Source organism: Leiobunum rupestre, chromosome 5 (genome assembly GCF_980474605.1).
Source record: "Leiobunum rupestre chromosome 5, qqLeiRupe1.1.hap1, whole genome shotgun sequence".
NCBI lineage: Eukaryota > Metazoa > Arthropoda > Arachnida > Opiliones > Sclerosomatidae > Leiobunum > Leiobunum rupestre.
The window spans coordinates 68,021,544-68,049,373 of NC_143388.1; the positions used below are offsets into that span (position 1 = coordinate 68,021,544).

Genomic DNA, 27,830 nt, shown 5'->3' on the forward strand with positions numbered 1-27,830 from the left:
AAAGGGGATCGCGAAGAAAGGGGATCGCGAAGAAAGGGGATCGCGAAGAAAGGGGATCGCGAAGAAAGGGGATCGCGAAGAAAGGGGATCGCGAGGAAAGGGGATCGCGAAGAAAGGGGATCGCGAAGAAAGGGGATCGCGAAGAAAGGGGATCGCGAAGAAAGGGGATCCCATATTTAAGCCTTTGCATTATACATACAATTTATTGCTGACTTTATAAGGTTTTTTTGTATAACCTATACTTAATTGAACTTGATCTTCAGAAGGCATTTGTCAATTTACCACATTCCTTTTTGCTTTTAAAAATACGTCCACAACCTTAACGTTTTTGAAGTGCTTCGTAATAGTACCGTTCATTTTCATAAATTTTAAAGAAAAGTTATAACATAAAAAGTCGGGAAATTTTAAAGTGTGTAGAGAGCTCAATGCAGTAGGAGTATTTCCCTCGAAATCCACAAGCTGGGATTGAATAGTGCTAACAATGGCTCGCCACCTTCAATTATATGAAATTTTGAATATTTAAAAAAAATTTAATTCATATGCAATCAAACGTTTCACTGGACTCGCTTTGACACCAAGTGAAAATAACGCAATCAATTTGAGAAAGCAGGCTGGTACGACTGTCTGATGCTTACGTCATTATAAAGGTACGTGTGCAGGCCTCAGGGAAATACTTTTTAACGACGCTACGGTTTCTTTATTGGTTTTAGATTCAGTAAAGATGGCTCGCTTATCTGGATATTAAAATTATTTTTCAGCATGTGGTATTTACCAATTAAATTGCATGTGCAATTAAGACTTTATAATAAAATTTTATAATATTTTTGGCTAATCATTTTACATTGTGACAAAAATTATTATTATAATCATGAAATGTGAGTCCTCACCTTTCTTTTGCTGGGAATTAAACTTCTTAAATGAAGCTTAAAATCATTATATTTCAAAATTTTCACTTTATAACAGTTTGCAATTTCCAATGCAACATTTTTTGTATATGGCGTAAATCAGAAGCCTCAAAACAAATTATTGCCTCATTTAACTGTACCCTCGGTACGGAGGCGTGCACGGGCCTTTACAACAACGTAGGCAACGGCTTAACATATTTTTAGTATTTGAATAGCAGAACTAAAGGGCAAAACAATTTTCCTTGCTTATTTTAAATGTTGATTTATAGAAAACCGCACATCGGCCAAGTAAGGGACCTCACTATTTTGGCCTGACGAAATCCTCACTGGAACCTTTTGAAATTATACAGAGAAAGGTTAAACGTATTAAACTCGGAACCAATTGCTTTGATAATTATTTTAACACTTAAAGTTTTAGTTTAATCGTATAAAAACAGTTTTGTGCTTGATTTATTTAGTTTTTAAACATGGGATCCTTAAATTGTTTGAAGAAAAAAAGGATCACCAAGTTTCTACTAATTGTGCATCGAATGTTAAGTGTGAAAAAAATGAGAATTAATATACGTTTTTATTTTTTAGTTTTAATAAAAATGGATTATTTGGGAATCTGCGCAACGCTTCTGTTGTATTTGACATCTTTACCATTTACTTATTCACAATTGAACCTTGAAACTAATGAATTCACTATTAATTTTCCTTTTAAAAGTATGTTTTTATCTGTTATTAGAGAATTGTCTTGTTAAGCTGAAGCTCGGAAACAACTCTTATAGACCGTGCCAGAAAGTCGTTTCAAAAACGTTTAATTGAAAGATTAAAATTCGTTACTGGAAATATTTCTGTATCTCATACTTCAGGATTTCCAAACCTTTATGAGAGCTGTACGCGATAAGATTGTATTTCTTGAAGATCTGAATAAGATGCATTACGGATTTTGCTATTTCTTAAAATCGAAAGATAAATTTGGATTTAAGGAATTTTTCCTTATTTTGTTTTACAAAGAATTTAATTGATGTGAAACTCGGGAGTTGTTATTTTAGTAAATTTATCATTTCAAAAAACTACTTTGAAGATAAATCGCATCAGTAAAAGGCTTTTATTTTAAGCAAAGGTTTTTGGAAAAAAAATCTTCTGATCTCCTCGGAAGTGCTAATTATAGTAGGAATCACTTGTAAGCTACACTGAACTTCAATTTCTTTCAGTAAAATTTCAGTCCAAAACAAAAACTGCAATTTAACTGCATTGAATTTCTAGACTGCAAAGTAGATAAAGTTTGACTGTTATAAAAGCTAGTTAAGCTACAATTTCGGTTTACTGATAATGTGAATAAGACTACATAAAATATGTAATATGACTGAAATGTGTCTGGAAAAAACAAGTTTGGATCAAGATGCAACTAGACGGAATTTAGTCTAAAGTTGTATTCTAATTATTAGCTATAATATGACTAAAGTTTTGAAGCTTCAATCGTAGACTATTGATTTCCTTTAAGTTTTTTCCTGAAAATTAGGTGAAATTTGAATACTTTTGCAGTCTTTTCACCCTAATTAACCAGTTGTTTTTTCCATGTCTAAAAGTCGTTTCGTAAAATTTTATAATTTAAATAAGGTTAATTCAAAATCATTTTTTGAATTAGCTGGTTTTCGAATGACGTTGCTATTATAAAAAACTAAATTAACATAGTAACCATAATCTTGACAACTAGCAAATTGTATTCTTATGATTGTTACTTATGTAAACAATCATTTTAAATAAGCTGTATTTGTCTGATGGTTTTCTTCGTAGCCTACTAAAATTAAAAGATTGAAATTAAATTATATAATATTTTATTTATTTAAGCAAAATTAATTCGTTATATTAAAAGTCATGCGGAAAAAATAAATGCGGAAGTTTTGTGTGAAAACCAAAAATGTAGGTTAATTTGTAAGAAACCCGGCGAAATATTTATTGGGGAAATGCCAACCAACTTTATGTACTTCTTGGAAAAAAACTCGACCTATACTTGCGCACGTAAGTTTTTTTTTAATTATTTTATGAAAAATGAAACTTATTTGAGTTGAAGGATTGTATAACTTAAGGTTTTTGTTGGTTGTGGAACTTTAACCATTATAAGATTTTTTGCCGTTATGCTAGTAAAGGAGTGTTAGAGTTTTGTATTCCGGAGTACGGAAATCACAAAAAAAAATAAAACTATGAAGTTGCAATTGACAACTATAAAGAGTATTTAATCATGATAAATTTGAACAAGATAAAAGAAGGGAATCGAACCAATTTGAGCGAGATATAATCCTTAAATGAGCCTTGTTAAAACTGAGTCTGGTTAATAATGAGTGGAGTGCGGGTATATGCTCAACCGAGCTGCACTCGAAACGGTTCAGATTTAAACAAGCTAATTGCAGGAGGAATTTTTGCAGGCATTTTCTTTTTTTCATAATATATAAAATGTCAAAAGTCCCCATCATTTAGTTGTGAGCCCATTTTTTAATGGCGGGAAATAGGTGGCCGGGTTACAATGCGTAAGAAGATGTTGGCAAGCCCTTCATTTCACGCGAGCCAACAGCTCCCTATACTTAAAATGATCGTTAACCTCAACAAGTGTTTATAGAAAGGGGAAACCCAATAATCAGGGCCAAATATTAACTTTCCAGAATAGAAATATAGATGCAAAGAAGGTTTGTGAAGCTTGGCATATTTAAACTGTACAGGATGCAAGAGTAAGCATGAGCTTAAACGGGGTCTACTTTAACCCAGAACTAGTCTAGTGCTAGGATGTTTTTATTCCTATTCGTGATTCAAAATAGATTCAGTAGGCATGCTTCTCAGAGACATGTCTTATTTCGTATACAGTGTAACCAATTAGAAACTCTCCTTTAGTAAGTCTCTTGTATCAAATATAAATCTAAATAAAATAACCGTATAAAAATATTCTAAACGCGAATATCAAACCTTTTATAGCTTCAATTCCAGCCATAAAGATAAAGTTATTATCAGCTAGGCTAATACCCAAGGCACCACCGCAGGACCAAATCACCCAGCGACTTAAAAATGCCTTTAACTTTGGTGGCAGGGTTAAAATGTGCCGGATGGTAGTGGCAAGCCATTTTTTCCACGCGAGCACTCTTACTCTAACCGTTAACCTTTACAATTTTTAAAGAGGAGGGGTAACCGAAGAACTCAGGGGGGGGCACCCCTTTAACCAGTGGGGGGAAAACCTTCACACTCAACGCAGAAGAAGTGGTTCCGATTTTTCACCCAGTGACATAACCTGGGAACGAACCCGGTTACTCTTTCTGCGAAGAGAAAGTGCTAACCACTCCATCTCCCCACCTATCGGCTATAAATCCAATTACGAAAATAAGTGCTCATCTATTTGGTAATTAAACGACATTTTGGAACATTTCAGTGTGCATTCGCAATTTAAACGTTGTACACGAAACGCGTTTTACAAGTTTACTAACAACGTGGCCGCCGCTCTCCTTGGCATTCACGTGAATTTAAGGTGCGTTTCTATCCACGTTGCCGTTTTTTAAATGAATAACTCGGCTAGCTTTCTGAGTTTCTGTAAAAAAACCTCTTGGAAATAAAGCTACTGTGACGTTTAAAGGGACACACTGGCGTTTGAATTTTACCAGTTCCCCGCGCTTGTTTCCAGAATATGATTGATCGTATCTGCTACTACCCAAAAATTTATCGGCCCGTCGTCGTCAAAAATGAGGCGGGTCGTAGTTGGCAAACTATCTGAAATAACATAATAAGTCAACTGGATGTTTTCTAGTCGGCCGTGAGTCGCAATGGCGATATTGGCCTGACTTTATAGCCGTAAATTCCATACAAACGGAGATATTAAGCAAAATCCCTATTTAAGTGCCTATTTGCTGCCATGCAAAATGGCGTTCACAAGATAATAATGGATCTTTTGAAATATTTTGTATTATGACTAAATGAAGGGGCCTTAAAAATTCAGCCTGGTAGAAATAAACTTAAATTTACAGCAATTAATTAAAGTGGAATTTGGATGAAAACCAAACACGTCCGCGCTCTTTGACATCTTCTGCAATTGCTTTGCTTATCCTACAGGCTGCAGTCTCCATAGCGGTGGTGAGTGTTTAGCGCAATTTGAACAGTGATAAGCATTTATTACTGAACATAAAACCAGTCCAGCTCAATAGCACCTTATGTTAACTTGACATGACTCTCAGGCTCTTCTTAAGCGAAGCTCATATGAACATGGTTTGCTAGTGGCTCCCTCTGTTTCGCTCTAAAGGAAAATGCGTGAGCTCTTATTGGCTCTTAACGTACCTGAAGCTCATCTCAGTAAAAATAAATTATATAACAGATCTTCGGAAAACTGAAAACGTTAACTAATAATTTCTATGATCATATTTCTTATTTCAGCAAAACAAAAAATTGTAGAATTATCAAAATGCGGTAAAGTTCTGAAAAATCAAAGAAATAGTTTTATTTGTAGATCTTAAACTTGGTTTCAGGCTCTACTCAGTTTGTTTAAAGCTCAAAAGTAAAAAAAAACATATGTGCTCTTCTCTTTCTCAATCTATTATGAAGTGAAGCGCTCATCTCTAAAGCAGGCTCATTTACAGACTCTCAACTCATTTGTTAATTAAATAACAAAATATGAATTATCGATAATCTTAATCATTAATAGCTTAATATAAAAGAAGATATGTTCTTCTTCTTTCACGCGATTGGAATTTCCAGCTCATGCGGCCTCTAATAGCTCCGACCCGTTCGCAAGTGAGCGGAATGCGCTTATCACTAATTAGAGCTACCATATCCAAAAATGTGTATCTTTCCAAGGTCTATTTTTTGGTAGATTGCACCACCTATATAGTGACTCTTGTCACGACTTTTAGAGCCACATTGTCTGTCACTGGAGCCTCATATCTATTTTCCGTTTGTATATGATTGCCTAAAAGTGTTAAGCCAACGAAACTGAAAAATACCAAACTTAAAATTATAAATACATTTAGTTTTCAGTTAAGTTACAAATGACTTGTTTTTGGACAACTTAATATGTTAACAATTTCTCTAATTAGAAATATCATTAAAACAAAAGTATTATTTTAACGGAAAATTCCCGTTTGCAGCTTCAGAATGTTCATATCTTTCAATATTAAATTGCAAAAAAAATCTAACACAATGGTCTACCTGTAAGGTTTATGAAAAAAATACTTGCGCCCTTAGAGGTGGGGAAATTACCACAGAAAATTGTGTGTGTGCACCACAAAGTAAGTAAACATTTTTGAACAGCTCAATCCGTAATCGTAAACAAATGATATTATTTATGAAAATAATTTAAGAAATATAAAGGATTCTGTACAGGTATTAATAGAAATTTTTGTATTTTAAAACAATTTCACCGAAATACATGTTTTTCGTATCTTAAGATGGAAATAACAGGACTGAATTGCGGCTCCATTTTATAAAAGAAAGCTTCGGGCGAGGGCCTATACGTTGTCCTTAATCGATTTAATATTTTTTAAGATAAGCACCCTACTTTCATCGCTGTTTAGTAGTTCCCACAATCACTATACAATCATTTTGTAATTAGTGTAACTGATCCACATTAATATGTTTATCGTTTGTACTCGTTATGGTCCTTCTGTAATAAGTAACTGTTATTGCTGGTATCAGCTCGTAATCACGGTAAATTAACGCAAATGCCGCAACCGCTGAAATCGTTTCTTATAACAGCTTAAATTGTTCCAAAATCACTGGATTTGGCCCGTTATCGTTGCAATTCTAGCTACGTAATAACCGTTATCACCGTTATCTCCGTAGTCACAGTAATAGATTTCATATTTATTTTTGTTCAACGTTATTGTTTACATTAGAAATCAGTGTACAGAAAAGTCAGTTATTTTTCAATTAAAGGTTTGTACGGATTTGAATATGTACTATTAAAATATCATTTACCAAAGAAAACCTTGTTTAATAGTCAAATATTACCTAGTGATTTTACAGTGGGTGTAGTAACGCTGAAAAATATTTTATATACTCACCTTAATGAACCTAATCACTTGATACAGCTCATAAACTGCTCGATTTTTGTCTTTTCAACCGACGATTTGCTGATATTAATCAAAAAGTGTCGGCTTAGCAGACGTTTATCCACCCGTTTAAGAGCTTGTCACGTTTGCCGCTACAAGGTCTAAGTAAAATGAATGTCAAATGATGATTACACCTTCGCAAAAGGATACTCTCTATTCACACAGTATTTCTTCTTTCTGGCTAAAGAATTATGTGAGCCTCCGGAATTGGATAATGGAAAAGTGGAGTGTGATCTGCATGATGAATTAAATTACTTTAAGAAGTGCAATTTTATTTGCGATCCCCATTTCGTATTAAAAGGAATGAGAACGATTTATTGTACCCAAGGAGGTGATTGGAATGAATACATGCCCAAATGCGTGCATGGTAAGTAGAAACAATGCAACATTAAACGTTTATTACTATTAGTTAGTATGTAATACCGTTTGATATTCGTCATAATATTTCGACTCTATAAATTTACTTTGGTTCGCTTGTCGAAAGAGTTAATTACTAAAAATAACCAAAAATCATTTGAAATAGTTGATTGCCCTAGAGAGGAAATGAAACGATGCTCCAGTAAGATGAATTGTAAAAATTTGGAAGAGACAATCTGCGAAGTCTCTGGCTGTAAATTCATGTGTGGATGTCGCGAACCTTGTAAGTAATGTAAAAGATATTTCTCTAAATTATTTCTTTTGATTATCTTAAGAAAGATGTTCTGATATTGAGACAGAAATGAAAAATTTGAAATTGTTGTTCTGATATCAGATAGTAAGATAAGTAAGATAATATAATATATATATATATATATATATATATATATATATATATATATATATATATATATATATATATATATATATATATATATATATATATATATATATATATATATATATATATATATATATATATATATATATATATATATATATATATATATATATATATATATATATATATATATATATATACATATACCTATATCTATATACATATACATATACATACATATATGTAAACATATATATACATACATATATACAAATATATGTACATATATTAATATATAAATATATATATATAGAATAGAATAGAATATAATAGAATATATATATATATATATATATATATATATATATATATATATATATATATATAAATATATAGAATAGAATATATATAATAATAATAATAATAATAATGAAATGAAATGAAATGAAATGGTTTATTTAACGTGCATAACAACAGTACAAATAGTACCAACATGGTTATACACTGGAAAAGGGATAGTTATAAATTAATATGGCTATGCCAATGGCATTGGGAAAAAGTTATACAATTTTTAAAATAGATGAATATTTAAAAGATAATATATCAATTTCAGAACTATACATGTTACAAGTATTTTGCATACGCGCTAGAGGCGTGAAGGTAAATTTATTATAAAATGTTTTTTTTTTGAGTCGAGTGGCGTGGGTCGGAACATGGAAATTTAAGGAAGACAGTAGTGTCGGGATGTTAGAGTATTTCAGTAAGCGCCAAATAAATATAATTTCTCGTTTTTGTGCATAGCTCCGTATAGTTTCCATATTCAGGTAGCGTAGCAAATGGTCGTGATCGTAAGGGTGCTTGGAGAGAAAGTGCGTATAGACTAGTTCCAGGAATTTTCTTTGAACTCCTTCAATAGCTGTGAGCAGGTATTCCGCACAGCCTCCCCAGGATAACGTGTCATAAGTTAATTTTGATCGCACAAGGCTATAATATAGGGTTTTAAAGCAAAATAAGGACTTCAATTCTTTAGCGAGTTTCAGTACACCAAAGAGAGTGCGGCGCGTTCGACCGACGATGTACCAAACTTGTTCACGAAAATACAGTCCACTGTCGAATAATAATAATAATAATAATAATAATAATAATAATAATAATAATAATAATAATAATAATAATACATTTTTTTATTGTGATCCAAAACAACACAAAGGTATCAGCCAGTTGAACCACATACGTCGCCCTTAATGGGCAGTACGGAAATATCATTGTTAAATTTGAACAGAGTCGATGTATAGTCGTTTGTTTTATTATCATTACTTATATATATATATATATATTTGCACTTCCGGCTAATGCAACAAATGGTGATTTCACAGAGACAGAAACAGCATGGGTTGAGCTTAATTAGAAAAACACATTATTTGGCCCCAGCATTTGAAGTGTTTGGGGTTTCTGAAAGACTATATCAAGCTGTGTAAAGCAGCCGTTATTTAAGGAGAAAGTGAAGAAAAATGGTTACATTATTTTAACGCTTTCACGATACACATACTATAATACATATTTAAAAATGTAAAACTTAATACAATTGTCCTAATTGATATTTTGGGACCCATACCATACTGATAGGAGCGGAACATGGTCGCTAGTATAAGTATACTTCAACGGTTATAGACTATTTTAGCCGGAAATCACAGGTCCTACCTCATAAATCGAAATTATAATTTTTCGCTTTGTGGTTTCCTTTCAATGTAGTAAAAAATACCAGTATCAATTGCGGATTACCATCAATTGAAAATGGGAGGATTGAATGTGTCGGTCAGGGTTGTGTCGCAACTTGCAAAGATAATTACTATTTGGAAGGACAACGATTAATTAAATGTGAAAATAAAATATGGAAAGGTAGCTTCGGAAAATGTAAAGGTAAGTCTTGTGTATAAACGTGATCAGGAGACAAGCAGATATCTCATAGAATACACGTCACTTATCTTACCCTTTTATTCGACTAAGCGCTCAATTGAACTTTCCAGGTGTAATTTAAGCCAATGTAGCCGATATTATTCAGGCTTTTAATAGCTTAAACCAAAAATTTCAAATAAGATGGATATGTGAGTATCTAAACCCATTCCGTTTCCTTGATTTCGTTTAAACTTAAATAAATTGTTTCTACAACGTTAACTGCAATCATATTAAGGTGATTTATCTTTTAATAATCTTAGTGGGTGTCTGGGCCTCATTGAAATACATCTATATCAACGTTCTCCTGAAGTATTTAAAGAATTCTTTGGAATGCGTTTTTGGACGATCATTTTCAATTTACGAAATTGTTTCCTTGCATTTTTTGGTGAAATCGAAACATTAACATAATTAATCATTTGGTTTAAATTAATTTAAAAATATTCCATTCTTTTCAACCTTAGAAAAACGTGTTATCCAATAAGCTGAAAGCTCGGTATTAAACAATTCTACAATTCCTTAAAATATGTCCATTTTGAGCGATTTAATCCAACGTGAAATGATTCGAAGGGCTTTAATTGTTAGTTAATTAATTTGGTACTCACATTTTAAGAACGTTTTTCTGTAGTCAGTAGCAGCGCCAGCAACAGGCCGGGGTAGGGCTGGGCCTACTTAAAATTTTGGTAGGGGCCTCCAAAAGTCGTCTCCAAAATTTAATTATGGACCTCCAAATTATTTAATATCAGAAAATTTGTTTGCGAAATAACTTATTTATTTATTAATTTTTCAATATTCAATGAGAGTGATTCGCTTAACGACACTGATGTTTTTATCAATTTTAAAGGTTCGAGTAACTTTTCTTTGACAGTAGTTTATATTTTAGTTGTATTATAACCAAATAGGATCTTTAACTTTATCTTTATAAATAAATGGTTCTTAAACTTACTTTACTCTACGTACATTCATTTTCGTAAAGTTATAGGTTCTGATGTAAGGAATGTACATGCGAAGTACCGAAGTCGTAAAAAAAAGTAAATAACCACTCATTTGTTAAGTGTTATCGATACGCAAAAACGGATGAACACACACTCTGTTTTTAGTAATGTTTAAATTCTTAATTAGTTCGTTTTTTCGTCGCGTACCCATTTTACCAAAAAATCGCACAACTTGCTTAAAAAAATAATCCCCGTGGACGGATTTGAAATAATTGTGGTGGGGGGAGGGGCTACAAATTGTAGGGGGGGGGGGCACCAAATGGTTTGCCTACCTCCCTAAAATACTGGCGCCGCTACTGTCTGTAGTATTGGTGATCTGAAATTAAAATTGAACTTTATGTAGTAACTTTCTTAAGCACGTCATTGCAATTTAAAAGATCAATTTCATCAAAAACATCGTCTCAATTATGAAATAATTTTATTACAATGAAATAATTTAACCTTGCCAGGCTGACTGGGCACGGAAGAAGGTGGTTTTAGTGGCGTACATTTATTTCCGCGTGAACGTTTTTAGTGCGACGCTTAACGCATTATTACAGTTTCGTAAAAAAGCAAGGCTATTACATTTTTATCTTATTTAAATGTTTTTGCCTAATACCGTTTTGTAGTTACGTAAACATTATGTAAAAATATGTTGAAATTTTATTTTTGAGTGTCACCGAGAATGTTTTCAATGATTCGGGGATGAGCTGTTTTGAATTTTTAATTAAAGCTACCACATATAATTGCGCATTACCGCCAAATCCAAAAGGAAGACATATGACGTGTATTCAACGTACCATAAACGAGCCATGGAGTTGCAACTTTAGATGCGAGGCCCCATTTATCCAAATTGGTGGACAAAACCGAACAACTTGTCATGAAAATGGAGAATGGTCAGATAAACACGCATTGGATTGTAGTCGTAAGTAGAGAGTTTTTCAAGTTCAACTTCTTACTACCTATGATTTTTAAAATTCTTTAAAATTAAGTTCGAAAAAATTAAGTGACTAAAATGCCTACTACATTGTCGAATAATTCATTTTTAAATTTAAAATCTACGAGGAAAATCAGAACAGCCAAAGTCAGGAAAGTTGATAGTCAGACCGCTAAGGAAAACGGACTTTACATTTTTCAAAGAGTATTTTTGAACCCAAGATTCTGTACTAGGCAAGCAAACAACCTTTATTACAACAGTCGATTATAACGGAAACGTAATAGAATATAATTTCTTTGCGAAGCTTAGTTGACGGTGAAACATTTTTGACTTGAGAAGCTTTTAACTCAATAAATAGTTTGTATAATCGTAACCAAAAGCATTTAATTATAATCAATCCTAAACCTTTAATCCTATGCTTTCGTAGAAACAACTAGGCCATAAAATTCTAAAGGTAATACATTCACGTTTAATATTTTCTAAAAAACTAATTATTTTTGTACTATAACTAACAGTACCAAATAATTCATTGTGTAATTTTCTATATGACCAAAATTAAAACATACGGATAAAGCTAGTAAAACGATCCACATAATGTATAATAAAAATACTTTTATTAAAATGAGACAACTAGTTTCGCCATACCCGAAGCCACCTAGTTCTATCCGTAAATGCATGTATCAGTGCCATCGCTATTTCTATTACCAAATAAAAATGTAACTGTTTACATCCACGTCCGTATTACACTTAGCGAATCAGTGACCAAGATACTACAAAAAAAACTTTAATAACAAATTAAAACAGTCCGTTTAAATCACATGTTTCAATAATTCAATAACGGTGTCATCCTACATAATTTAAGAATCATGCTGGCAATAACATATTTCAAGAACATATATATTTACATACTTTGTTTAAAATATGACATGTGGGTCAGAATTGATAAAAAAACATTATGCTTTAACCAAAGCAGATTAAAAGCAGATTTAAGGAGGTGGAGGACTAAGTTCGGATCTACCAATAATAATATTTTAGATTTAGGGATATTTTTTGGGAATAATGAAATAAAAAAATTTAGATTATTTCCTAGATGTTTAAAAAAATTGTAATCAGTGTATTTTACATTTTCATAAATTGATGTACATATTTATCATATGAAAATGTATATATTTTAAAACTCTGCTTATATTTGAGCCTTTAAACCGTAATAGTAAGTTGATAATTGTGTGAAATATTTATATTTAACCTTGAAATGTTGGCTGTTCAACTAAAACTAAGTTAGAAGAAACCACCTATGGACTGTGAGAATGATGATAAAATACGCGTATTTTATCATCCAACTAAAACTAAACTATTTATTAGAAAAGTGTTAATTTAAAAAAATATCAATAAAGGCGAACTTTTGTTTTACAAGTTGGAAATCAAAAATAGTACCTCTACTCGTACCAATTTTTGCTAATCAATAGATAAATATTCTGAAGCTCTATTTATGTACATGCATCGTCTACTAGATTTGTTTTTATGAGAGATTTTTCGAAAACATCTAAAAAAGAACCGGGTCCGATTTTCGAATGGCATTAGTGTATTATTTTCCACCCAAGATTAAGTTTTTTTTCGTTAAAATTAAATTCAGTCGTAAGGCCCTTTTCATGCTCGCTGCGGTAGCGGATAAAAATTGACAAAATTCGCTTCCGCCACTCGCAAGCGTGAAAATAAAGCTAAAATATCTGTTTGAAACAGATTGACGCGGAAAGTGTAAAAGTGTGTAGCGGAAGCGGATTTTGTCGATGTTTACTCGCTTCTAGCGAGCATGAAAATGGGGCTTTATGCCTAGACATTTCTAAGTAGCGTGCGAGGTGGTAAAACGCAAGCGGATCACTCTAATGATCCGGATTCGATTCTCGGTTGATCCATCGCGTTCTTATCCAGGAAATTTAAATTAATTCTTCGATTCTATTCAAGTCATTCGTATGCCTATAAATTTCTTTGCACCGTGCGAGGTGCCGGTGGCTTTTTTTAAAACTCTAGCCTTTCAGGCTAAAGAATCGGCTTCTCGGACGATCCATCGCGATCTTTTCGAGAATATTTCTTTTCCGATTATATTACACGTGCTGCTAACTCCTGACATAATTTTAAATTGGCGGATTGGCGTTTAATTAGTCGTTAAACAATTGCCTGCCATGTGATTAATTTAACATTCAGCACTATTTAATTATTTTCCACCCAAGATTTAATTTTCAATTACCATCAATCGGCTCGTATTCCGGAAATTATCTCTAGAGTTATAAGCGACGGTGGTTCAATGTTTGAAGACAGGCAGGTGATTTGGGTTCAAATCCCAACCAATGCTATTGAAAAGACGTATACCATAAACGATGGAATCCGTGGCATTTGGTTGTTGAGACTTTTATCGTTACCCTTTAAAATTAAAACTGTAACTATCCACAACACAACAACCCTCATAACACGGCCATCTACATTTTCTTCCTCCCATACGCGTTGGATAACAGGACAACGCCACTAGTCCCGGCTATTTAGTTAACCAGCAAAACCTCTAAAATCTTCAAAGGGGTAACGACCGTTATAGCAGACGTGTCACCGATTGCCAGTAAGGGGCAAATATTAACAGTCCATAATAGAAATCTACAAACAATTAAGGTTTGAGAAGTCTGGTATGATGAAGTTGGCTTTCGTAAAACTGTAAAGCAGTCCATCATGTAAATAAAAGAGCAAGCATTGGCTTAAAAGGGATCTATTTAACCTAGAAAACGTCCAGTGCCAGGATGTTTTTAATCCTATTCGTGATCGAAAATTAATTCCGGAGGGGCTAACTTCAACAAGACACTGCATTTTTCGTTTCCTCCGCTGTAGCCAATTAGAAACGCCCCTTAGGAAGTCGCTTGTATCAAAAATAAAATTTAAATAAAATCCATTTACTAAGGAATTACCTTAATTGATAGTTTCATTAAATAGCAAAACCGTATAAAAGTACTAAAATCGAAAATAAATTTTTTATAGCTTCAAATCCAGCCATATAGAGAGAGTAATAATCAGCTAGGCTAAAACCTAAGGACCAAGTCATCCAGCGATATACAATGCCTTTAATTTTGGTGTACGGGTTACTATGCGTCGCGTGGTAATGCCAAGCCCTTCATTCCACGCGAGCCAACAGCTCCCTTCCCTTACTATTACAGTTAACCTCCATATGGTTTTACGGGAAGGGGTAACCGAAGTACTTAAACTAAACGTAGAAGGATCGGTTCCAAATTTCTACCCAGTGCTACAAGCTGGGATCGAACCCAGGTCCTTTTGCTGGGTGGGGATAAAGCTAACCACTCTGCCACCCCTGAAAATAGTAAATGCGTCTCGATTTCAAAAGCGCCTGCTTATATGCTACATATCTAGTTTTCGACGTTAGACGGCGTTTAAATAGTTTTTGGTTTTACTAGCTTAAAACTGAGTTTAAATGGTTTCTCCAAAATATATACGTACACACCTTTACGGGCAGGCCCTCAGCTAGTTGTGTGTTTCGAGATGTATTAATTAATCATATGAAGTTATTTGTGGTATTGGTCAAAGAAATATACTCAACGACCTAGTAGTAAGGCGAAGCGCTAGGCATACCTTCGGTGTGTACCTCCGGGTACCTGCGGCGATTCCACGTTAGAGTCGCGAATGACAGTCAGAAAAAAATGCGACGTTGACCTAGTATTAAGGCGAAGCGCTAGGCATACCTGCGGTGTGTACCTCCGTGTACTTGGGGCGTGGGGCGATGCCACGTTAGAGTCGCGAATGAAAGTCCGAAAAAAATGCGACGAAAGGGGCTCAGAGTTTTATTACATAGATAGATAGATAATTACAACTTTGGCTTTTCATTAGTTTCCAAGTGCACAATAGAATTAGTAACACGGTAACACCAGTAACTTTGTCATTTCTTGTTGATTGAAATCGTAATGTTATACCTGAGATAGCCTTTTGTTTAGAAAGTGCTATCCGTATAATATACCTTTTCACCACACTGTCCTCCGAGTTTTTTGGGACTTCAAAATGTAGAGAAATGTTAATCCAAGGATCCAAACATCCAAGGTTGCGAGGACCGGATTATCATCCCATCAACATGGAAAATATCTTGTGGTTAACTTTGCTAGTTACCCTCGAGAAACGTCAGAACCGCTTGCAACGTCTGAATATTGTCAGGTGGTTATATCTGGAGAGATCTTTAGCACCCCCTCTGGCATCATTTCCATCAAGCACTGCATGATAGGGATATGGCAAGAAGATCTGAAATTTAGCATTTGGCTCCCGAATGTTCTTTCTTAAGAAATGGTCCATTTAACTACCAGAACCAACCAAGGTGTGTAGTGATTTCAATCCTCACAGGGGATTTCCTCATCACCCTCAAGAACAATTTAGTTTAAACGTCCGGCCAGGTCTAGTCGCAAAGCGTCTTATAAGATTTTTTTTCCACCTCGTCTGGTTGGGCAGGGCGACTAGGTCTTATTAAGAAACCAAGTTGCGAACGAGTTGGAAGAACTTTCATTAGTTTAAGCAACAGCGTGATGTTTCAAAGCTCCCCCAGATATGTATTTGCCGAAAATGTCCCATTCCTTGACCTGCAAGTTCGCCAGACTTAAGCCCGCTTGAATTTTTCCTGTGGGGTTTCATCTCGGACCACGTCTATCGTACAGCTGTCACAACGACTTGCCGCCTCGTGACTTCTTATATGCTTCAGATATCATTTTGCAATATGCTTAATCAATCCAAGATCAGCAACGCAGCAGAAGGAATAATTATTGTACTTATTCACTCTATTGAACTTTATTTCCTTAATATCTTTTGTTTAATGTCAACAAAACACCATATCAGTATGCTTTGTTCATAGACTAAAAGCAGGTCCTGAATGTCTTATTGTTTGGTTGAATGTAAAACTTATTCTTTGGTACACTGAATAGTGTTAAAATAGAAATAGCACCGCAAAAGTTATTTTACGTAGTACCACTATATATTGGTTCATGACGTAATATCTTAGTTATAGTTTACCTTTTCCGATGAGCAAATTCTTTGGTGAATCGAGTATAGTCTATGCAACTTTCTGATTGAAAAGTTTTGTCTGAGGCCCATCGGTTTAAAAAAATGATTTTTCTAAAAATAAATCTAGATTCAATTTAGTTTTTGAGAAAATTGCCTTGGGCAATTGGCCTCAAACACCAATAAGAGCAAATTGGTCACTTAAAGACCTAGGATTTCTTCTGCCTTTTCCTTTAAGTTTTCTTCCCGCCGCTCAATTATCCTGGTGGTAGGCCAACGTGTTCTGCGGTTGGCCTACCACCAGGCTATTTACGCGGCGGGAAGTAAATTTAATGGAAAACAGGAAGAAGAAATCCTAGGCCTTTAAGAATAATATAATTATTACTTAAAGATTCAATTATTATTTTTTACAATTATTTTCAGTTTATCCTATCAAAAAATGCACGTTTTGGGACAAGAGGTTGCTGATTTTTCCACATGGATTACTAAAGAATCCTACTTTATGGAAATCAAAATTAAAGAAAAGTCCATATATTGGAAATAGAACATACGATTGGGAAGAATATAACAATACTGTTCGTGTCGCAAAACAATATAAAAATGTTTTTGAGCTTAAATGCGAAGAAGGATTTGATTTGGTAGGCGGAAAATTTGCTGAATGTAACTTAGAAACTGGGAATTGGATGCTCAATAAATCGAAATGTGAAATGAATGGTAAGATTTTATAAGTATCTGCCAAATTAAAGTGTTTTGCGTAAAGGCAAAGCGAGCGTCTAAAACTTTTTCTAAAGGCCCTTTATAACTATTTTTTTATGGGATAAGGGGATAAGATAAGCGTTCTTCTTCTTTAAACAATTATGTCGAGAGTCCTGTAATCGTTTTGGACGCTTTCATGGTCTCGAAAATTATGATCTGTTTATGATCTGTTTATGATTTTCCACCATTTCAAATAAAAAATGCGCCTAAGCCTTTTATAGCTAAAGCGAAATTGGAAAGTATTTGAAATGAGAAGACGTTTCTCTAAACCATTGTTCTCGAAGAGAAAACATATTTATTTAATGCTTTCCTTTAAACCAAATGTCGTTTTTTGTTAATTCTTAATCAGAAATTACGCTCATCCAATATCCTGGTTTATAAAAAACAATGTATTCTAAAAATCCGTCCAACCGAAAGCACGCTTATTCCGTTTTGAATAAATTTATTTCGCGAGCCAGAAGATACTCCCGACGTTGTTCAGACAACTAGACAGCTTTTCTTAATCTCTCAACAAGCCACCCAAAAGAAGCTGCAGTTACGGTTTTAATTGAAGGAAATATATTTGCTTGAGACGAGCAGTGACCATCATGTTTGAATTTTCCCTTTTAAAGAGCGCGCTCCGGGAAAAACGTTTCTGGCGTGTGCTACAATCGCGTCGAAACTTGAAGATAATTCTTCGAGTATGAGGATCATTGGAAAATATTTTACAAATTAATTAATTAATTCTTCAATTAACTGTTTCAAATAACTAAACAAGGTGATTTTAAAAGGATATTAATTGAAAATTAATAGCTTCGTTACGGAAGCCCAAAGAAATAAGATCGATGTTTATATTTTATATGACGTACGTTTTTAGAAGCAGTTATGATTTGATAGGCCAACCCAACATCGACACGTCACGTGAACGTCGCAGCCTCCTAAAGTTGCATTCCCAAAATACTAAGATTAATATTAATTTTTATGTTTCTCGAAAATAGACAATATCCAATAGTTAAAAATTTTAAATTGGTAACAACATGTGTAGAGATAAATCCCGGTTTCCATTAAAAGAATACAAGATGGTTTTAGATTTTAAAATCAAGTTATTCAAGTTCCATTTTTTTTAGTGTGCCAATATACAGGGTGTAACAAAAATTGTGAAGCAAAAGGATTTGTTGTATGGGTCCCAACGAGTAATAAATGTCGAATGAATGTGAGTCCAAAATAGCCTCCCTTCGGAGATACGAGCCCACCAAAAATAACTTCTCAATAAAACTGGTGGACCCAATAGTGACCGTCAAAATAATTATAATTCCTACCTTAAGAGGTTTCTCAATTAAGCTCAACACATGCAAAGAAGACCAGGTACACTAAATTAATGACGGCTTTTATAATAACTGTTTTTAAAACACATTTGTTTTACAGAGTAGATATTAATGTAACAATAATAAAAAAAGGACTAGAGTTATTTTGTTAAGTAACCAGGTAACTTGTCTCGCGATAGCATTCAAAACCCACGCAACACGCGCAATGGAGCCTAAGAAACCCGCTTGCCATAGTTATTATATCACCTGAATTGAAATCCAGAAATATTTAGATAATACAAGATTTGTTCAGCAAGTTTTCCGAGACTGAGCTAAGTTTCCCAATTGTTTAAGCCTTCCGCGGGGCTACACACTTAAAAAAGATTGGGTCAAATGGTACCCAATATGGAATTTTTTTACGCAAATTATGGTCGCTATCGCACCTATCCAAGAAGTTGGGCAAACCTTAAAATACCCAAATTGGACAAAAAGTGTAACCCAAATGCGGGTCAATCTAAAATTACCCAAAATTTTGGGTAATAAAATATTAACTCAAAAAATGGCCTATATCCAAAATAGCCCAAACTCTAAGGTTAAATTGTTAATTTAAACCCACTCTCTTGATAGTTTATAATCGCCAATTTTAAGGGTTGATTGAAAAAGTGACCCAATTAACAGAGCCAAATATATATTAGACCCAAAAACTGGGTTACTTCATCAGAAATTTGATATTTATTCACTCGAGAAGGTACTTATTTCTCCATTCCCACTGTTAATAACCATTATACATCTAGAGTGCCCAATATTAATTATAGCTCAGTATAAAGCCAACCCATAACGGTGTCAAAACTAATCATTTATTTCTAAATAATATAAAAACCTAAAATTGTAATAAATTGTTAAAATTATAAAAATAAAACTTTTTCTGCAAACAAACTTAAATATTTTCCACTTTTATATGATTGTGTTTGGAACCAATTTATATTGATAGTTCTGATATTTCTTAAAATCTTTAAAAGCGATTGCACTTTGGTTTTATTTAAAGGATTTTTTAAAGTAGACTACATCCGATTTACATTATAAACGCAGCAACTAACCAATTTTGCTTCATTTCCAGACCCATTTGCCTGTCAACAAAAGCGTAAAGAGGAAGGAAGAAACGAAACGTGTTATGGACAATCAAAGATTAAACCTTGGCACTGCAAATACAGCTGCAATTATGGATATCATGTTACTAAGGGGGAAATTAGAATTGATTGTATGGCTGGTAGAAAATGGTCAGCAAAACCATTAAAATGCAAAAGTAAATACTTCTTAAGTTAAAAGTAGCTTCACACTTTGGGTGGGCCTTCAATTAGCTTAAAAGGAACCACCACTTTCCCCCTTTTCGGCTTTCCGTTGCTACGCAACGCGTTTTGAAATTTTTAATGTTTAGGCTTAGCTTTTCTTTTCGGTGTAACAGTCGCGAGCCAGATTTCCCGCCCGATACTGACGAGTTCTAATTATTGAATTCTGGTTATTTAATTTAATTGAATTTAGTTTATCACTCAAAGATCTATTTGGTCTGAGTTTCGCGTCTTTTTGTTTGCTCGAAGACCTATCGGTACGAGCTATTTCTATGTATTTAATTTTCTTCAAATTTGTTTAGGGTTAAGCTTTTTGATCCCTTCATTTAATGGACAAATCTACTAATTCGCTAATTTTATCATCTTCCATTAGCTTGTTTGTTATCTATATTTAGTTAATACATTTAGTTACGTAAAAGTTGCATTAACATAAATAAGGATAAATTTACATAAGCTTAGTTTAAGATACATTTCTTTTAGAAAACTACGATTGCAATCTGGGTAATTCGAATCAAAGAATAAATGACTGCTCTCCTATAAAACTAAACGAGCCTTGGAATTGCACATTTTCTTGTAACAAAGGCCATCATTTAAAAAAATATAACAAAAAGGTTGGTCCGCAAGTTAACCGAGAATGTAGGGAGAAAGGTGATTGGTCTGGAGACTTACCTCACTGTAATAGTACGTATGTTTCAATTTTTTTTAGTGAAGATTTTAATAATCTTATAAACTTCTGTCCGTATGACATTGAAATGAGCTAACTCTCTGTCTGGGTGTTGAATTTTAAACGACTTTAATTGCGTTGCTTTTTATTTATGTCTCACATTGAATAATTGTTAATTTTCGTTTACACTTTGAACTTTTGGAAGAAATCTTTGGCAACAAAACCGTATTTTATCTTAAATGGGGCTGCTTCATTCATTGCGATGAGTATTTCAACACGGTGTTTCGAGTTGAAGGGTCTTAATAATATTTGATAAACCATGCTAATAAAAAATTGAAAATGTACAAGGTTTGTAAGTTTTAGACTTTCGTATCTAAAACGACTTCTAGCTCCAGGCTGTGCTCAGGGCCTGTGTTTCCCAAAGGTATATTAGGCAGAATGTCTGGGGCCTACGACAGAGTCATAAGGGTAAACGAAAGTTTTATTTTAAATCATGTCACATTTTTATAAAGTTACCGAAACCCCAAAGTCAGGTTTCCAATTTACTAAAAATGTTTCATAGAGCTACGGCGATCTTCAAATGCAATAATATTAATGAATTCACGGTCCATTTGAAATGGTTTTCATACAAGAATAACAACTTCTCGCTTCTCACAAACTATTTTTTTTAATAATACGTTTTGTCGTAGACTTAAATGTTTGCCAATTCAGGTAACGAATAATTTTTTTGCAAAAGTTTAAAAACAATCATCCGTTATAATACTTTCACCCGTAATAACATTTTTAATCGGATATTTTTTTATTCTAAGAGTAAAACCATAGCCAACAGGCCCTCATAGAAAAAAAATCATAGATACGCCATAGCTTTCCTTTATCATAAAAAAATAAAATTAAAAATACGTCAACTATTTTCCACGCGGTAAAGGATATATCAGAATAAAATAAACACACCCCTTCACCTATACAGGGAGTTTCAATTTGATCGGGCCAGCATTTTTGTTCAAATTTATTTCTGAAATATTCAGTGTTGGTTTTTAATTAATGGAACTTCCAAATATTTTTATTGGTGGGTGGAAGGCAAAAGCAATTGATGGGAAAATATTAGGTAAAATTAACGTATTTTAACGGAAGATCTATTAAATTATATAAACACACCCTTCCCATATCATTATTTAAAAAAATGGATAAATAGTACATATTATTTAGTATAAAATAAGAATATTAAAAATTTTCCAAAATAGAAAATAAAGGAAATGTTTTTCGTCGAAAAAGCACGCCGGTGAACTCTTGACTGCCAAATTTCGAAGCAAAGGCGTACACAACTCAGTAGCCTTACGCGTGCCTAACGGCTTTTAAATTAGATAACTTAACTTATTTTTACGTATCTGAGGAGTTAATGTTTCGTCGGAGAGGTTTTACAATCGCCGTGACTGTGGATGTTTGTTGGGGGGGGGGGGGTGTATGTCTGCCTGAGGAAACGCGTTTGCAGTAGCGGGGTGAAGTGTATAAAGAGTGTCTGTAAGTGTTGCGGATTTTGTATTTCTACTCTGCGTCTGCTACTAGTTATATACTTTTGGGATGGATCGAGTGTAAAGGCTTACGTTAAACGAGTAACATCCAAAAGGCAGTGTTTTCAACAAATGTGCCTGATCGGGATCCGGCCTAACAGGCGAGTGTTTTACCACAGAACCATCAACACATGTTACGCTGTAACGATATTTATAAAAAAAAGTTTTGGTAAAAGTCCGTTTTCCTATACGCGTTTATAAACGTATTAACGTCAAGTTATTCTATAATATTTTTAATATTTATGAATGAAATTAACGGTCGTGGCCAGGACTCGAATCCGGGTCATATTTTAGCAGGCGGATTGATTACCCTTGAGCCATTGACACTATTGAAAATTAAAATTATCTCAGGCAAACTCTTACGAGAGAGTTATATTTTGGCTTGCCGACTTATTAGTTTATGAGTAACGCTGTTATAATTGCAAATATTGCCTGGTATTAGCTTCACTTGTAAATGGCATAGCCACGACAGTAAAGTTAAGAAACTCATAATAGTATTTCCCACGCATAAAAACGTAATTTATTTGAGGATAAATAGTTCAAATTGACTATCTATCAAAAGTGAAACGTAGAACCGGTTTGGTGACTTTGGTCTAGTGCTCCGCACTGGTGCTTCTTCAAACAGTTACAATTTAAATCATTGGATGCCAAATTTTGGAAGTTGATGAAAAATATGCACGCCCTGCGAAAAAATTGTACTGCAATGTAACTCGCTGAATATCATGGCAGTTTAGTAATTATAATATGTTAAAGATTTTTCATGTTTCAGGAACTTAATTCATAAGCCCATGTGAGAAGTGTATTTTCAAACATTGGAAATGTATTTAGCAAGGAATTTTTGGATATTTTAAGAGTAGCTTTGGAAAAGTTTCAGGTAGCTTAGACACCCTATAAAAATAACACCCAAACATTGCGTCGATGACGACAATAATCCCAAGTTTTTGAGATGAGAGAGGCGCTTTCGCCGACGGTTTTTCCCCTGAGTCCCACTTTACGCGGATTAATAAAGTCTTTAGATTTTCAGCCTTCAGTTTCGTTTTATACACGGAGGGGCTTCTTATATTTAACTTCAGCTTTGCCCCCGGCTTAAGCACCTTTGAAATTGAAGAGACAAATTTTGGCTCTGACTCCGAATAATTCTGGAGCGGATCATTTCTTTGGTCCACATAGTCAGCACATAATCATATTGTTAACATTTATAGATAAATAATATTTGTTTTATCTAGAATTTTTCAGTTGTGATTCAATCCGAGATTCAGGCGATTCAACAACTCGCTGTAAAACAAAAGATAATTATCAGTCAAGATATTGTTGTATAACGACCTGCAGCCCTGGGCGTGTAGGCGATAGAGGATATTATAGCAAAGAAGTGTGTTGCGAAGAAGATGGCGAATGGAACGACAATTATCTTCGTTGTAAGAGTAAGAAACAATTTCCAATATCATCCCCTCTATATTTATATCGGAAAGAAGCCGTTATTTTCTATGCAATAGTTGTGAGCGCTAGTGAATACATAGCTACTAACTCGATTAAAAATTTAAATTATGTGAGGCGAGATTTGATCATTACAGTTCCTTCTTCCTAAAAATGCCAGTGCCGCGCCGCTCTTGTTAGTCAAAGTGTTTTTTGAATAAAAATGCGCCAAGTAGCTCTCTAAGAAACGAGTATTTATCCTTATAGACAATAAATAATTATTTAATAGATAATTCATTCCTTCGGTAATTGCTCCCTATATTTAACCATGCTAATACTTAAATTCCACGACAACTGTAAATTTTATACTAAAAATAACCAGTCCACTTTGTGCATAATACGGTTATTTAAGATTTGGAGCTGCTTCATCAGGGAATGGACTGGCGAATTAAGTCTTTTTATTTATTAAATTAATTAAAGTGGACTTGTTTTTTTTTAAGTATATTCTTGTGTATAAGTGCCGCTATCGCTATCAACTGTAAATTATACATGTATTAATAGAAACTTTCAAAAACCTAAATGGGTAAAAAGATCCTAATAAAATTGGGCTTATGATTTATTCGAAATCATTTGGGCATTTGATTGAACTGAAACCATTTGGAGAAACAATGTAAATTCGACAAGAATCGATATTGAAAAGAAATAAGTTCAGAAAAATGAGGCCTCTTAAATTAGTAATTTTATTGAAACTATAAATGCGGATTAACGAACACAGGTTTTATTGCCTTGAGATATAATAGAAGAGCCAAGCTTAATTATCGTGTTTAAGGCACTATTTCGTTTCAGAGTACGAAATGTCAAATGTCAGGGCACCCGAGGCTTGCGGAAATTTGTAGTTAGAGTGAACGTCAGTTGAGTTTCTCCGATAAGGGTTGCGCGTGAGGCTACTTAAAAGGCCTGTACGGGCCATTTTGTTCGTCCTTAAGCTCGATGGAAAGCTAAGAAACGTACGAGGTTTATTTGAATTTAGAAACATATTCTATGTGCCCTTTAGACCCAGTTTTTACGGTTTTCTGAAAAAGTTCTAAAGATAAATAAAAATGAAACTGATCGAGATTGTGCCTTTTTTATATTATACTAAATCAAAAATTTGTGGAATTTGTTGAAAAAAATATTAAAAAGGGGGAGATATTTTACGAAAGTGCTTCAGTCCTAAGCTTAGTTTCCATTGGGCATATTTCGTTTTCGGTTTCGTGACGATTTGGCATTTTCACTGAAATATTTAACGGCCGATATTTTGTATGTAGAAAAGAAAATGGCCCCCAGAAGAAATGACTCGATTCGAGCTAATCTCATAATTGGTAATCTAGCTACTATTTTGTTAGCGACCAATATTTTTAAGAAAAAACTAAAATATAAGACAGATGTTGGATTCGAGAAATTCTTCGAAAACGCGAAGATCAGGGATATATTGATAATTTAATCCTCGAAAAGCGGTTTGGTGACAGAGAAAGCTATTTTAGCTAAGGCTTGTTGAAAAATATCAATTTTGGTCGATAAAATTTTAGGCATGATCAGATGACTTGCATCATATAATATCGGTCATTTTCTAACAATTTATATTAGTTTTTCATTATTTACATTTCCCTATCTGTTCGGCTTTGCCGGCTGGGCTGCGATGCTGCAGGTTGAGGAAATGGTCTAGAAGTCGCGTGAATTTTTTGAGAGCCCTTATTGGCTACGTAAAACTTTACGGGAGCAAAAAATAGAAACTGGCTTTCATCCGCCGAAAATCCGTTTCCGTTGAAAAAATTTCGCCACGACAGGTTTTCGTCCGTTTTTCGGTGGATTTATGCCCAGTGGAAACTAAGCTTAAGAGTCACGCGCCCCCCTTTAAGTTGGTTTTTATTTTTTTATACATTAAAAGGAACTAGCGTATTGCTGACGGTTCTTTCCAACTAATACTTCCCCATGTGAAAGGCCCTTAAACCATTTAGATTGTTACAGTTTTCATATTATTAACTTCTTAAATTTTCTGTACAAAAGAGCATTTTCAATGTCCAAAAAATACTTGTCGAAAAGATAGGGCACTTATGTGTCAACTCATGAATTTGTATGCCACCTCTTCAAGCGAAATTTTTTAAGCGTATATCAATAAGACAAGTTTCAATAACCATCAGCTCCCATTATGAGCAGTTTGTATATTTGGCACTATCTTAAAAACACTATATTCAATAAAGGACCACCACAAAAAAGTGCAGTCACTGAATTCTTCAGTTCTAAGAAGGAAGTGAAGTAATTCAAAATGGTTATTCCGAAAAAGGAATTATACATTATCGGTCATAGTATGTAATTTGATCATTAGTAGCTTCGAGCAGAGAAGCATTTTTTAGCAACGGTGTTGATTTTTCATCGTTTTAGGGCTTTTTCGTAAAACACAAAAAGTAACATAAGGCTATTAAATATAGATAATCAATTCATATTAATTGATTTAAAATGGTTATTTAAAATGAGAAAATGGCATTTTGGGCCACTTGAACTACTAATTTCTAGTGAAAATCACTAAGACCTTTTATTAGAGAACAATTAAAAAGGCAGAGGTTTAAAAAACCTTGACACTATATTCTATACATGGATTAAACACTAAAGAATGTTCCACGAGCTAAGATTTGAATGCCGAGTTCGCGTTGGCTCGGTCGTAACGTGTTTCCTCCTCCCGCACTTACCTACCCTAGGGGCACCGGATATGATTTTGTAGCGCCATCTCGTATTGTTTTGTATAATTTCGCTGGTTTTTGGAACTTCGGGATTTTCGTCTGCTCTTTTAGTTAAAAATTATAACCACACGGATCAAAACACGCTTCTTCAAATCCTAACATAAAGATCTTTGGTAAGTATATAAACGAAGTATCATTGCACTCCCGTTTGTTTGCCCCTGGATATAAAACAATTTGCGGTTTGCGGGCTCACGCCGCTAGGTGGCTAGGTTACAGTGCATTTTTGCGTTTTTTCGCTCGTGGAGCATCCTTTAGTGTTTAATCCATGTTTTAGATATATTTACTTAAAATTAGTAGTTTATGTGGCCGAAGTGGTACTTTCCTACTTTCCAAACGTTGCTGATTATTTGCCTTTCGCTCGAAGCTTCCAAAACCCACCACTAGAGGTGTCAATCTTAGGCAAGACCGTCATTTGTCGTATCGGTGAATAAGATGTTTCTTAAGAAAACTTTTCACTTAACAGTTTCCCACTACGGGGTGATTTGAATAAATTTGATCGAATCTCAATTTATACTACTAGGGTTATTTGATCTACGTGCTTTTGATTGAGAAACCAAAAAGTATTTTCCCCCATGATCGAAATGCTTATACTTAAAGCCAAAATGATCGACAAATTACAGTTTTAGATTTTCTTAGTGTATTTATTAATTTAGTTATCGAAAAACCTAACCCGAACCAAACCGATGTTCCATCAAAAGCAAGTTGATCAAAAGGACCCCTTGTCGAACATTTGGAAATCGATCAAATGTGAGCATGCCCTACGGAATGTAGTAATCTTTCCTAATATAAAATAAGCCACTTACTTCAAAAACATTTAACGAAGTTCTTATGAATAAAATGTTTTCAGGAAATTGACGACAGTTTCTCCATCTTTTAAATGTTGAAATCCTTCAGAACTGTTTTACGAGATAAAATACAAATTGTTTGAAAATATTTGTATAAGATAATAAAGTTATAAAATTTATGTTGGTATATTTTATATATGGCTCTCGTACGTTCCTTAAAGTGAGTTTCTTGCCTATCAGTAGAACCATAAATTTTTAAGATTCCATTATAAAAATTTGGATCCCACTTGAATCAAAACATCAGTTTTAGATTCCATTATTATTGAATAAAATAATTTTGATAAGATTTTTTTTAGAATTGAAAGCGTACATCAGCCGGTTGTCCTTCTAGGAGAAAACACGATTAAAACTCTCAATTCGTGTATTCACCTAAAAGGCCCATCGACTGAAGCACCGCGTATATTTTATTAAAGTTGGTCTTTCTTCCTCCAAAATGGATTTATTTTTTTTATTTTCGAGTAGTTTTTCAAATTTTTATTTCCCTAACTTTTGATATTATTTTTAATCAAATTATCATGATAATTTTTGCGTGCTTAGCTGCAATAATGTATATAACGTT

General features: G+C 33.8%; 1 protein-coding gene across 2 annotated transcripts; it reads left to right on the forward strand.

Moving 5' to 3' along the window:
• LOC149945662 (P-selectin-like) lies at positions 1–27,390 on the forward strand. Of its 2 annotated transcripts, XM_090176104.1 has the most exons (12): positions 1,467–1,610; positions 2,742–2,912; positions 6,008–6,148; positions 7,158–7,337; positions 7,494–7,610; positions 9,480–9,647; positions 11,388–11,579; positions 17,043–17,333; positions 19,776–19,961; positions 20,485–20,685; positions 23,463–23,657; positions 27,274–27,390. In XM_090176104.1, the coding sequence occupies exons 1-12, from the start codon at positions 1,496–1,498 to the stop codon at positions 27,279–27,281; spliced, it is 1,965 nt and encodes a 654-aa protein (XP_090032230.1). In that variant the 5' UTR covers positions 1,467–1,495; the 3' UTR covers positions 27,282–27,390. The 2 variants fall into 2 exon arrangements, with proteins under 2 accessions (XP_090032231.1, XP_090032230.1); XM_090176105.1 differs by lacking the exons at positions 23,463–23,657; positions 27,274–27,390 and having other exon boundaries at positions 1–1,610; positions 19,776–19,968; positions 20,493–20,571.
• Positions 27,391–27,830: the final 440 nt, after the last annotated feature.

What these genes read in the sequence shown, in the direction of transcription:
- LOC149945662 (XM_090176104.1), top strand. Translation starts at nt 1,496, where the DNA reads ATGGATTATTTGGGAATCTGCGCAACGCTTCTGTTGTATTTGACATCT. An exon ending in TATTAATTTTCCTTTTAAAA is followed by an intron (nt 1,611 to 2,741) that starts GTATGTTTTTAT and finishes TATTTATTTAAG; the next exon opens with CAAAATTAATTCGTTATATT. An exon ending in ACACGCATTGGATTGTAGTC is followed by an intron (nt 11,580 to 17,042) that starts GTAAGTAGAGAG and finishes AATTATTTTCAG; the next exon opens with TTTATCCTATCAAAAAATGC.